Below are 14,029 nucleotides of genomic sequence, written 5' to 3' on the forward strand. Positions count from 1 at the left end.
TAAGCACTCATAGATCTGAAAAACGTTTAGACCCATCACTGTCCAGATCATCAGCACAGAGTCACTTTATATAAAATGTAGACAGATGTAAAAGCACACAACATGAATGGGTGTGGCGATACAGCACTGGGGGAACCAGGGAGATGAGGGAATGGGTAAACAGTTCAGCCAATACCAAATGACCAACTGCAATATAACACCGCATGCCACTTCACCAACACAGGTACACGCTACTGAAATAATTCATGTGTGAATGCATGTGTAGGTGCAAGTACGTATGTGTACTAGTGCTTATATATCCTCCTCAGAGTTACCAAAAAACACTGTCACAAATGTAAAATAATACTACTAATAATAAAGAAAATTGCTCTGTCGGTTCATGCTATAACACTGAGCATTCACAGAATCACAAACACACATCCACAAGGGAAACACCAAAGCTATAACCTGAAAGACACGAGCACACCATTAGAATACCAACACCACAAAAAACACAGGAGCCACGAACATTGCAGAAACATCAGGATTGAGACACTGATGGGAAACATGGTACCTTAAGAGAGGCGCGAGAGTATGGAGGAACCCCACTGTCATATTTCCCTGAGATGATCCCACAGGCCAGCGGAGACCATGTCATTGCGCCTACCCCTGAAAGACAAACACATTATTCATTATCTAGGGTTGCACCTTAAATGGCTGATTGACATGACGACATAAAAGTGTCTTGTGACATACAGTTTAACATCTCTTAAAGCAAACCGGCACCTTATTAGTCTGGTAGTCATCCTGTAATACAATAATACAATAATAACAATAATAGAATTACACCTACCAATCTTATGAAAGAGCTCAGGAAGCTGCACTTCAACCTTCTCTCTCTGGAACATGTGATACTCAGCTTGCTCACAGATAGGAGGGATCTGGTTAAACTGACGTGCCACTGAGTATGCTTCCTGCAGTAGGGTAAAAAAAATACAACATAAATCCTTTTTCAGGTTAGGTACAGTTAACACATGGCAGTTGATAAACGTCTCAAGTGTATATAGTCATTAAAAATAGTTCTGACACTCATACTTTACATCAAATGGCATTCAGTTCCTATGTATTGGCACACAGACATGCTGATGGGGTTTGGAACAGTATAACTCACAGAATGAGCATGTGTTTGTGGGCAAAAATATGTAGTACTGTGTTAAAACCAAATCTGAAAAGAATTTCCTTGACAGCCTAATGATTACTAAAAGCACAGAGAATATGAGAATAAAACATTAAATTGTCCAGAAATGTGGACTAATATCCCATAAAATTACCACATTTTAGGCATATGAGATCATATAAAAATAAATGACAAATTTCATGAGACAACTGAGAGAGATCAATGCTAAAAAGCATGAAAGAGTCGGAGAGAAATGACTCACCATTATCTCCATAGGACTCCAGCGGGACGTGCCCCAATACATAGCCATTCCCTGATTGATCACATGGGTCATCGCTCGCACCGTCTCTGCCAATCAAGACAATATCGAACCAAAGTTATATAACTACTTCCAATTATCTTTAAGTCCTTTTCCCCCAGGTGAGTGAGGAAAAACAATAGTGCCTTGATTTTGCAGACAGAACCACAGCCGTGATGAGCTGTTTGATAAATTGCACTACAAAGAGCTTACAGTTTTAATCAATACGTACAGAGAATACCAGATCAACATCTCCCAGCTGGGGCATTATTAAGCAAAAGACAGTCAAATGTACAGCACAGAACAGAAAGTACAAACAGCAGACGCTCCCGGCCTGGGTCGTGTATGAATAAGGTGAACTTTTTAAAGGGCAGCCTGAAAAAAAAACCCACAAAACAAATAAGCCCCAACAGTCCCTCTGTCTCTGAACTACACGATTGTATTAAATCTGCTAAGCAGGGTTTTCTGGGATCAACCAGCCCACAAAAATGATCTCTAAAGATGGTAGGGGCCACATGAAGCTTAGCGTGGCTCTCTGTAGCTGCAGATTCGACATGTGTTGGAGGGAGCGTGTGGTGATCCAGCTCTCCTTGATCAGATCGGGGCTTGTGCAAGCGGCGGTGGATTCACAATTAAGCACTGGAAATGACTAAACTAAGAGATAAAGAGGGGAAATCAGAAAAAAAAGATACACTGGATTTGCTCATGAATATCCCATTAAAAGCGCTAAATAGAGCAAAACCGCTCCTAATGAGTGACAAGTAAACATCACTGTCACACTAATTCTGTGACGGGTTTGTCCAGTGGGACCCACCGCTAATGATGAGGAAGAACAAAGAAACATTTATTCAGAGAGGCATGTAATAGTCATTTAAAGCTATTTAGCCACATCATTTAATAGTGCATTAAATCATGCGTACAACCCTGCAAACTACATGAAAAAAAGAGCATACTGGAGAGCTCACTGGCATTATCACAGAATGGCGCCCTTTCAACAAGACTCACCTTCCATAGGCGTGTTGGGGTCTGGTCTGTTTGCAAACACCACGTCCACATATTCTAACTGCAGTCTCTCCAGAGATGCTTTTAAACCTGAAGAGTTACACAGTATGAATACACATTTAATCACAGTCACGCCTGTCCAATCACACAGCATGCCAACACATCACTGACTCATTCCACCCGAGCGGTGACGGTGCTGCTGTAAACTTCTGATGTTAGATTATATACAGAGATATACCATAGCACCCTCGACACTAATAACGGGTGCTCAGGGTACAGTGTCAGGAGGGCTTACCTTCTATTATGTGCTTTCTGGAGAGTCCTCTTTCTGTCTCCGCCCTTGTGAACAAAAAAGCAATCAAAACTTTACATAAGTAACACAAGAAACTAGTCATCTACAGTCGTGTCATACTGTGTGCGTACAAACTAACATTCTGTGCTTACAGAAGCAGAAAACCTAGTAAACTTTTAACCAAAGTAAAATGTGTAATTTGGGTGAAGCAGAATTTCACTTTCATGTTGTAAACCTGCTGTATCCTGGTCAGGGTTGCAGTGGGTCTGGTTTTTCAGAAATCCAACAGGGCAATGCTGAAACACACCCGGACAAGATAGCAATCCTTGGCCACCGCCCGCCATTCAGACATAGCCAATTATTTTTGTAGACAGAAGTCTAACCAGCCGACAGCACAAATGGGGATTCGAACCCTGGATCCCAGCAATAGGGGGTTAGTGTTGTTCACCAATGCACTGAGCAGCCCTAGTTCCTTTCGGATGCGTATTCATACAAGACTAATTAACCACTGCTGTAACTAAAATAAAAAGAAACGGCTGGCTGTTTTCCAGAGTTTATTGTGAAAAACCAGGATGAAGCGGGTAATGAAAAATGTAAAGTATACAAATGAATTCTTTGAAAAGGAAAAACTGCACCATAATTAACCGTTATATCACTTCTGTCAGCACTATATTTAAAGAGACACCCACTTCTGTACGTTGAATACGTGATATTGGTAGCAAATGCATCAAACTACTGTACATTAATGAATACTAGAATCTGTTTGGATTCATTAATTGTTTAAGCATGTCTGCCCAAAAATAATAATACAATATGATTTTGCAGAGTCACTTTAAAAAGTAAACACATAAGACAGTAAAGTAAAACACTAAACTTACTTGCCACCCCAGAATATTTTTGTAGTAATTACTAAACTGGAGCGTCTGCAAAATAAAAAAGAAACCATGTTAAAATGGGTCATGTTTTTTATTAACATTAAGCATGTATGCAGTGAAAGGATGAAAATGTCAGACAAATGCTAATACATTTGTGGCTTAGTTGAGAGAGAGAACAGATTCACTCAAGCACACACACCACACACACACCACAGACACACACGCCTGTAAACCTTATTCATGTAATTATACAGTCAGTCTGTCAAGTGGCAGCAGTGCAATGTATAAAATCCTACAGACACAAGTCAATACATTCAGGGGAAAAGTGACCCAAGTCACTTTGACTGTGTGGTGATTTGTGCCAGACTGGCTGATGTAAGTATGTCAAAAACTGCTGATCTCCATGTATGTTCCCCACAACAGTCTATACGTTACACAGAACACTGTTAAAAACAAAAAATGTCAGGTGCTCAGAATGTGCAGCGGTAACACACACTAGCACACCAGAGCTGACATCTTGAACTCATCGATTCGAATCTCAGCTCTGCTACCGGCAGGCTGGGTGCCTACACAAACAATAATTTGAGGGAGGGTGCCGGAGGGGATTCCTCATACCCAATGCAATTACGACCTCTGCTGGCTGATTAATGGCGCCTGCACAGAGATGGGGATAGTGTGTGATCAGGGTGTGACTCTCCGTGCGCAAAAGCTTATCCACATGTGAACGCACCTTGTGCAGGTGAAAAGATGCAGTCGGCTAGTCAGGAGCTGTCAGGAGTGGAGGTCAACATCAGTAAAGGGGAAGAGTAATGCAATTGGGTAATTGGATACAATAATATTGAGAGGAAAATTGGGGCAAAAATGCAAAAAAAGCATTTTAACTGGGGGTGGCGACTAAGCAGCAAAGCCACTAGGTACCACTAACCCACAGACATGCACACACACTTTACCAGAAAGAGCTCAGTTAATGTCTATCTTACCAGTAAAGCACAGCCATGTGGCACAGACAGTTAAATTTTCAAATTAGGATTTTTAATAAGCAATTAGAGACACCACAGAACGGTACATTAGAGCCCCAGCACACAAACACATTACTAGATCAACTGCTACCACACTGAGACATATCTGATTCATAATTCAAACAGCCACGAGATACCGTCATGCTACGGCTGCTAGCATTAATGTTTCATATCTCCTCCCGTCGGCTGTACATAGTGGCATTGTTTTCGGCCGACGGCTTTTCCGCTGCACCGGGTTATCAAATAGATAGAGGCAAGACTGGACGGAAATTAAAGACATGCTCTTTTAGCAGCTTACCTCCATCCTTTCTTTTTAATGATGTTTCCCAGCACCACCTCGGCCCTGAAACAGAAAGAGATTCAAGTGATTATCCACAGTCATGCAATAATCTCTGAAATCTACCAAAAATCTGCTAAATGCCGCAAATGTAAATCATGCACCGTCTTAGCTGGATAAGAAGATGTAAATCATGGAATGCAGTTTTTTAAAATTATTTTGAAGCTGGTAATTTACTATTTCCATAATAAATGAACAGCTATATATTACCCCCTCCCGCATACCTTCCATTTTAAAAGTCAAAAGGCTCTGAACCATCAAGTGTGATTTTATGGGAACTTTACTTGAGGATTTAAAGTCTTAATCATCCTTTTCAGAAAATAAGATTATTATTCAAATTGAATGGAAATGTAAAAGGAGCCAGTGCTTTTTTTCAGTTCTAAGATCCTGCTTTATAATTTTCTCTGCACACTTGGTTGAGCTTCACTGACAGTTCGGCTGCTGAAACGGTTTATGGCAGTTATTATGAGTGTTATGGTTGCTAATTGGCCCCCAGAGTGACTATGATCAGGCTGAGTGAGTGGGAGCTTCACACACGTCAAACCAAAACCAGCCTTGTGGAAACGAGACCCTTTGACCCCTGCCTCACACTTGCCCAATATCTATTTCTTTTTGTCTACCTCTGTGAGTTCATTTGGATTAATCTGGTATGGTGCAGGTATGTCACTGCACTGTGAGCAGTGATTCTAGGAGAAGTGGACCCACTACAGGCATGACCAGGATAATGCGTGTTTAACACATGAAAATGAAATGAAAATAGAAACAAAGCCATACTGACCAAGATGGCAAAGTGAGGTTCACAAGAGTCCTTGAAAGTGATTGTGTTGTGATGTAAAGATGAAGGCAGATGAGAATGTGGATAGCGAGAGGAAGAAAATTAGAAAGCAGGAGGTTATGGGAAGTGATCTGTATGTATGTATTCACACTAAATGTGTGTGTAGAGACTTGAGGGCGTTCGTGCATTCAGTCCCTTATGCCAGGCTAAATATTTCCTCCAATGTGTCGTGATTGCCAGGAGCCCATGTGCATGAAAATGACCTTTCATTCAACTGCAGCATGAATTCCCAAATCCACCCCTTGAAAACTTAACATGCCTCCCACTCTTCTCTCCTTCCACCCACTACATCAGAACAAGCAATGCTAAAGCACCATGCTAATTGCTATTCTGCAAAGAGCAATTCTCAATTGAACAGTTTGTAAATAAAGCGTCATGTTTCAGACTGCTCGATTGGCGTGTACACATTAGCACATGAATGCAGACTGCATTGTGTGCTTACTGTGATCATATTGGTGCAGATTCAGCAGAGGTGAACAGGCCAGGATCATTTTTATTTGGATGATTCAGTGAAGCGATGCTGTAACTACTTTAATTATGTTCTCCTGGAGCTTTGTTTTAGTTATGAAACGGGTTGTGTTGGGAAAGAACACTAACATGTTCCAGTGAATGGTGACTGGGAGGAATCTGTGTGATGAGGTGTGCTGCACATCAGTTTTGGTAAACTCACTTTCCTGCAGCGTAGACTTCAGCGGTGTCGAACAGATTGATCCCGTTCTCATAAGCGAGGGTCAACAGCTGTTCCGCCATCTGTCAAAAAGGAAAAATGACTTTAATTTAGTGGAAAACCCCACTAAACTCCTTTTTCTGGCAAAGCTGGTGCAAAGTGCTGCAGTTACAGCTATAAAGCTCTCCCATTAGGGGCTTTATTTCTGACTTTGTGCGTATATTGGATATGAAGTAAGAAGTGACTCATAGTTTCCTTGTACAGCAATTAATAATCATTAGTATTTTATACGGAAGCAACAGTATTCGATTCCACTGATGTGAATAAAAAGCAGAATTTGTTTTTGTGTGCTTTGTGTTTTCTGCTGCTGGTGCTCCAGTAAGACCCAGCACATTTCATCCAAAACATGCTACTTGCTTTACAATTTAGGCTTAAATGAAAGTGCTTGTTTCAGAGAGGGCAACCTAGAAGCAGTTATTAAAAACCAACACCCATAAGCTCTACTCAGTAAAAAGACAACCTTTGAGTGGTAAAATGTAATTAACTGTGAATTAAGCTGGTCTTACCTCGTCTGTGATCTGACCACCAAAGGTCACCCATGTGCCTGTAAAAAAAAACCTGGAATCACTAGGAATACTAACTGTTTTATAGCATTTTATAAAAGCCATATTTAACAATATGACTATAAATTAGTCTACAAATATAACTGAATGCACTTACCCAATCCAAGGCATGACACCCTCAATCCAGATTTTCCAAGGTTTCTGTAAAAAAAAAAAAAAAAAAGAGATTAGATTGAAACACAATTTTAATTTCTCATAAGATAAAAAAACAGCACTGCCCACATAAGCAGTTTTTTTTCAGCTAAAGGAACAAAACGGTAAACTGTAAACAGATAGTCAAGTACACTTTAACTTACTGCAATTCATAAATAATCCAAATGTTACAGATTGTGTAGTTTAGAGACTGTGCCTGTATGAAGTTTTTAGTGCTGGATACATTCAAAACACATTACAGTAATTGTACCCAACCCTTGTGCTTACCAGCTAATGGTGCATGGCTAGACAATATCGACTAAAACTTCCTGAGGAACTTAAAGTCCAGCCCCAGCGGCTCCAGAAGCAGAAAGCTTGGATTACAGAGTTTAGACTGTGGCAGTAGAATGGGTCGTAAAAAAGTGCTTACTGTTATAAAATGCCACCTTACTAAAATTTCTGCACTGCTTGAGCTCTCAGTGCTGTTACTATGAAAATGATTGAAGCAACAACAGCCCTGGAGGTATTCACACAAAAACAGCTCCTGCTGGCTGAGCGGTACATAAAGCCTCATGTCACAACTGGGTGTTATCAAGAGCTTAAGTTGAGTAGAGTAAGCAGGTCCCACTTTAAAATAAAGTATCAGTACTAAGCCGATCCTGGCATTAAACTCTGGATCAGAATCAGACTTATTTTACTTTTTTCTGCGTACACAAGTTGTCTTAAAACACGCCACCTTCAGGCCTTTGACATTCTGTATAGCTAGACTGAAATATTCAGCTCAGTAACTGTAAGGACATTAGCATCAGATCAGTAACAGCTCAATCTCCAGAGCTCTGATACAGACTAGTACTTGTAAACAGTCTCTCACACTAATCAATCTGCCACTAAAAGCTACATAAACTATTTTTCCTTTTATTTGACCTAAATTTGCTTTTTCCTGACAGTGAGAACAGCAAAAATCACATGAAATCTGATATTTTATCTAAAATGAAAGAGACTTGTATGATCATCAACTTGATCATAAAATAATTGTTTTATTAAAGAATTGTTAATGATCAAACCCAGGCCTTCAGGATCCCCATGTTGCTGTGGGCCACTAACTCAACCTCGCTAACTGCAATTCTTAATAAGGACAGCCTTTCTACCTAAAAAGTAGGTCAGAGTTTGCAAGTGTAGGAAATGAAATACTGAAATTGTCTTGAATCAGTGTCCCTGATGAAATGTGTCGCTCTCCGTGGTGCTGAACACGGCAGCATTGTCAGTTTTCAGCTAAGTGAAAATTTAACTAACGCCCATATACAGTATATGTTTAGTATATGAAAGTTATACATGAAATGTTTGGTTGATCTATAACGTTGGGTGCGTCTACGTTTACGTCAATAAAAATAAAAGATGATGTTTGCCAAAATCACAGGCACATCACGACAGGAATCTGATGGCTTAGTGATTCTGGACTACCAATCGAGAAAGTCCTGAGCCCTTGAACCCAGCCCTTATAGCTTTACTGTGAATTGCTATTAAATGAAGTAGGTGCCCAATGCATAATTAATTTTTTTTCTTAAGTTCTCCCCCAATTTGTGTGAACCTAGTCTCTTGAATGAGGATGTACTTGAAAGTACTCTGTATAGACTTCCTCACAGTGTTCAGGAATTGTTTAGGAGAATTGATACACTCAGCTGATTAGTCGAGGGAATTTTATCTAACTACCTGGTTGCTAGTATAGAATAAAGTTTTAATGAGTTTATGTGGTTGGTTCAAGTCTAGTCAGATGTATTAATAGTGCTTTTAGGTAGGAGGAGGCTGGTCCACTTTGGCCTTGTGGGCAAGCATCAGTGATTTAAACATGTTGTAGGCAGCTAGCAGAAATCCCTAAAGGAAATGGAGTTGGGAGTACTACAGTTGCATTCTGAATCAGTTGCAGGATCGGACAGTGCACATGGAAAGACATGTTGGGAGAAAAGAAGTACAGATTTCATGAAAAAAAAGGTTAAATCCTCTCAGGACATACACGATCGGGTCAGGTAGGCAATATGAGTAGATGAGGATGGATGTTAAAACATTAAAACAGAATTAATCCAAGATGGATCTAAGAGTTCTCCAGGCTGACTGCAAGATCTTGGAATGTGGACACATTGGCAAAACTATATATTCTGTACACATGCTGCTATATACCTGTCATTGGCTAATCTTAAATCTCTGACAGCAGTTCTGTCGTCTATGATGCATGATGATTATGTTTATCTGGACTCCTGCTCAAAGAAAGCTGGGCCACTGTCAGGATTCTAACTCTCAGCCCATCTTGAACAGCGTGCTTTGATTGCACCACTCAGGAGCCTTAAATTCAGTAAATACTCACAAAAGATGCAAAACTGCTTTTATTTTATCCTCGACAGAAATGATCCATCTGATATAATGGTGTTCCGAGGCGAAAAACAGCTAGGGATTAAAGATGATATAACATGCTGTCAGTGTAGGAGCATGAGAGAATGTGTAGGACAGTGGGTATGAGCATTTGTGAGGGAGTGCATAAAAAATTTGGAAGATGTGGGAGTGCAGTGACTGAAAGAATGCTCGGTTAAACCAATTTCTCAGGTTACAGGGGATGACTCTAAATTTAATTTAGAAAGAAAAGAAGCTGCAAGTTGAAGGCAATGTTTATAGAACAAATACACAATAATATAAACTCCTGAGTAACAAAAGTTTGGAAGAGAATTTAAAATCACTCGTCTATTCATCACAAAGTGCAAAAGATACCCATCATGCCACTAATCCTTAAAACACCATAAAATCTCAAAGTCTGATAATTAAGGAATGTGTAGACTTTATTAGCCATTTGTTTATTTGCAGCATTGAAATGATAAACGATTTTCAGAATTAATTGCAGGTCATTGATTACAATAGTTTTAATGATCTACAGAAAGTCAGTTTAAATATACAGTAAAATAGAAACAGCTGAGAGCTCACTAGAAGCACAGCTGAGAGATTGCTTACAACCAACCATGCTGTAATTAAAGTTTGTTCAAGATACTTTTATTATGCTTAATATTCAAACAGCCCAATAAAAAATAAGAGTAAACATATTATATGATCTATCTTAATTAAACTTAGAGAACGCTACAGGAAATGACTGCTTGTCATGTCCATATTAATCTCAATTCTGAATTCGGCTGTAACTGTGGACTGTACATTATTCAGCCAATCTTTTGTTAAAACTGTGCATATAAAGTCTGTACTAATATAAAAAATATGAGAAACCTATATGATTAAGCTTTTCAAGATTAAAAAGCATGCTAATTTCAGTTTAAATTGCATTTAAGGATGGCATAGTAGTGTTGTGGCTCTATGAAAGACTCTTTTGGACTGATGCACTAGCGTCGTGTGCACTCAGAGCAAATAAACAGCTTGACCGTGCTCCTCTCTTTTGTTAGCGTTGTGTCACGCTGAATATTTTATGCTCGAGCTAAATACTGCACGATGGACAGACACCGAAGCTTTAGAACAGCAAGAGATTGGGTTTACAACAAAGCAAGGTGGCAGGTAAAAAAGGTCACTCCTGTCATTTAACTTGGAAATTATAGACCAACACACAGGTGATGAAAACTTTATTTTTGCTTGTGTTTATTCTTCATGATGGCTAGCAGTGAACTCATATCATCTTTATTAGTTCCCAGTGAAAAAAAAATCATTTTAATATAAACATTGTAAATATAGGTTAAGAACCATCTGTGCAAAGCCAGTAGAATCCGTCTTCCTGCTAGTCACTGGTATTGCCGAGAAACACACTAACCATGTGGAGCCTAGTATGGAACATTTAGTAAAGATGTGTTACACAGGCACACAAAGTCCAACAACAGGGTTGGAGTGAACGCTATTGTGGCTAGATGTCTTTAACTTTGAGATAAATGGCGAGGACATATTCAGGTTACGAGAGGCCACCTACACCCTCTTCAAAAGCAGCAAGCTTTACCCGAGACAATATTCCCCTTTGTTCAGGAGAGGGTTCTATCTGAAAACAAAATCTCATTTTCATTTCCAATTATCAGACACAAGTAACAGCAGGCTATAAACCGTACTGCACTGGAACCATCTGTATGGATTTAAGGTGAAGCTATGGCCGAGCAATATAGTTGATATACAGCACAAATCACAACGACAATCTGTGCTACACTGCACACGAAAGCAGCACGGTGCTGGTATTCTCTAGCGCTTCACAGCTCAGCATCACTGCCAGTCTCTGTTTGTCCATCTGCTACAACTTTTAATTACACAAAAAGAATGAGACTGCAGAAAAAACTCCTCATCATCCTCATCTGTACTGTACAAAGTACTAATTCACTTACTGGCAAACAATAAAAAACTGTAAACCAAGTATTTCAGACCAGCCTGCTGCACAACCTAAAAAGTTTAGACAGTTGCTTGTGTGATATATTTCTGATCTATTACTGAGATATTAAACCAAACCATAATTACAAAACCAAAATAATGCATCTTTTACTTACAAGCTCTGCTGTTCATACAACTAAGAGAAGTTTGCTTTCTCTTCTGCATAAAAAATAAACCATAAAGATCAACAGCACTAATCATACTGGTAGAAATAATAAAGCAAAATCTCTATAATTTTTTAGCCTAAGAAGGTAAATTGTCATAGGATGGTGAGAGCCTCGTGCCAGAGGAGCCAAATGGAACCGCACTTCTGTGAGCATTCTGGTTGAACCCAACTGCAAAAAACTTAACCAAGGCAGAACTATACTGTGACTGAACAGCAACAAAACAAAGAACACAAGGCACGGCTAAACGATTCAACAACATACTAAAACTCGACTGACGACTAACTCTAGTCAAAATCTTGTACAGCAAAAAATCAGATGGTAAACTAATACTTAAAAACAACAAATAGGGAGGTGTAGGGTTGGGCGGTATGACGGTATACCGCGGTTGTTGACGGTATTGACGCCAAATTTCTGCTTCAGGTTTACCTTGAAAACTGAGACATTCGCGCATCCACAGTAAGGGAGGGGTGGGAGGGGTAGGCGGTTGGAGCTCACTGATTGGTTGTAGTGATGGGAATTATGGCTCCTTGAAGGGAGCCGGATCTTTTGGCTCGGTTCCTTTTAAAGAGCCGTTCAAAAAAATGACTCTTCGTTCCTCGGGAAGCGCTACTGGGTAAACTATAAGAGCCCCGATATTAATATCAATGATGAACAATCATGAACATTTTGCTACTTTGCCTTAAATGTAGGCCTAATTCAAACCACACTTAAATGAGAAAAAAAGATTTATTTTAAAAGAAGATAAAAAACTACAGGGAAGAGACATACTGTGGTTGCATCGCATTAAGTTTCAGAACAATCCTCTTTTGTGCAGAGATGTGCCTGTGTTTATTTCTGCTTTAAAACATACGCACCATGAAATAATCAGATTTAACATAATTAAACAAGTTTATTTCTTAGTTATTTGAGCTCGTTTTCTGTATGTTCTCTATGTAGCTCAGTTACGTCTCTCTCTCTCTCTGTGTGTGTGTGTGTGTGTGTGTGCGCGTCTCGCTCGCTCTCCGCAATATTAAAAGTGTTTTTGGATTTACCTTTCGACAATAAACAGCTCTTATTATGACTGACTGATTCCTTCTACTGATGCCAAGCTGAATGGGTGGATTACAGCCGATAAGAACTGCGCAGAAATAAAAAAAATATATAAAGAGACGCATTTACACTTATGCGTGAAATATTTATTATAGATCAGATAGGATAAGCAATGTTTGACGTTGTGATTGTTAAATTTTTTTAAATAAAACATTTGAATACTGTGATTACACTGTACCCCCCCCCCCCCCTCTGCGGTAATACCATATGAAGACGGTATGACGGTATGAAAATCAGCAATACCGCCCAACCCTAGGGAGGTGTTTGTTAAAACATTAAGGGATAAACTGAGTGAGTTTTAAAATCGATCTGCATGAACAGCAGAGAAGAATGTGGGGTATAAAGTTCCCTTTTTCCATGATGCAAGAGATGACCAGCTAGAATTTGATCTCTGTCCACAGGAACACACTCAAAGGATATTCAAAAGATGAGCAGAAAGAAATTCATGACTGGCAAAACAGTCACTGAAAAAGCTAAGATGATTTGCTTCACTTTTATGCAACACTCCAATAAATACTCAGACCTATTCTGTTGATCGTAATGAATATAGACCAAACATTCCACTCTAATAAAGATCATGGAAGTGTTTTGCTTTATTTATCTGACAGTATTATATAACATGAAGTCTCACACACTGGTCCTGTCAGACACAAAGGGTCGATTTTAATAACGAGATGGACACAGTATCCACAACCAAAGGATTAACGTAGACAATTGAAACAGATCAGGTAATTCATCAATAATTTAATGACGCATTCAAAGGTAAAAGTACATTATATGACCATAGGTTTGTGGACACCACCCAAACAAAACAAAACCTTGGGCATTAATACATCAGTCCTTGTGTAACAGTCTGTACTTCCCTGAAAATGCTTTTCATTAATACTGTGAAAATGAATGTGGGGATGCATAATAAGGTGGGGCTACTGTCCGGTTGCAAGAATGATGTCTATTTTGTCGAAATGTTGCTTAAATTCAGAGAATGATAAAATTCTGTTTTCAAATCACACACATTTGCAGTTTAATTAAAAGTACAGAGCACAGAAATATTCAGATATTCATGCACACAGAATTCACTGTATTGCTTAGCCTTGGTGCTGAAATAGAGAATGTGTGGGATGGATAATTTTCAGCTCAGGTTAGCTTTGCTT

The 14,029-nt window shown here is 39.3% G+C and overlaps 1 protein-coding gene across 8 annotated transcripts in view; it reads right to left on the reverse strand.

The window, feature by feature from the left end:
- The window catches only part of kcnab2a (potassium voltage-gated channel subfamily A regulatory beta subunit 2a), a 56,439-nt gene that overhangs the window by 7,056 nt on the left and 35,354 nt on the right, over positions 1 to 14,029 (reverse strand). For 7 of the 8 annotated variants that reach the window (XM_062987030.1, XM_062987031.1, XM_062987032.1 and 4 more), the window contains 10 exons: positions 7,202 to 7,245; positions 7,048 to 7,085; positions 6,485 to 6,564; positions 4,941 to 4,985; positions 3,627 to 3,671; positions 2,752 to 2,795; positions 2,460 to 2,546; positions 1,419 to 1,504; positions 833 to 953; positions 554 to 648 (listed from right to left, as the gene is read on the reverse strand). In XM_062987030.1, the coding sequence (XP_062843100.1) occupies positions 554 to 648; positions 833 to 953; positions 1,419 to 1,504; positions 2,460 to 2,546; positions 2,752 to 2,795; positions 3,627 to 3,671; positions 4,941 to 4,985; positions 6,485 to 6,564; positions 7,048 to 7,085; positions 7,202 to 7,245 (685 nt within the window). Of the gene's footprint in view, positions 1 to 553; positions 649 to 832; positions 954 to 1,418; positions 1,505 to 2,459; positions 2,547 to 2,751; positions 2,796 to 3,626; positions 3,672 to 4,940; positions 4,986 to 6,484; positions 6,565 to 7,047; positions 7,086 to 7,201; positions 7,246 to 12,820; positions 12,856 to 14,029 lie in introns of those variants that run through there. The other variant, XM_062987034.1, reaches the window with a different exon arrangement.

This window comes from Trichomycterus rosablanca, chromosome 24, assembly GCF_030014385.1.
Source record: "Trichomycterus rosablanca isolate fTriRos1 chromosome 24, fTriRos1.hap1, whole genome shotgun sequence".
Lineage (NCBI taxonomy): Eukaryota > Metazoa > Chordata > Actinopteri > Siluriformes > Trichomycteridae > Trichomycterus > Trichomycterus rosablanca.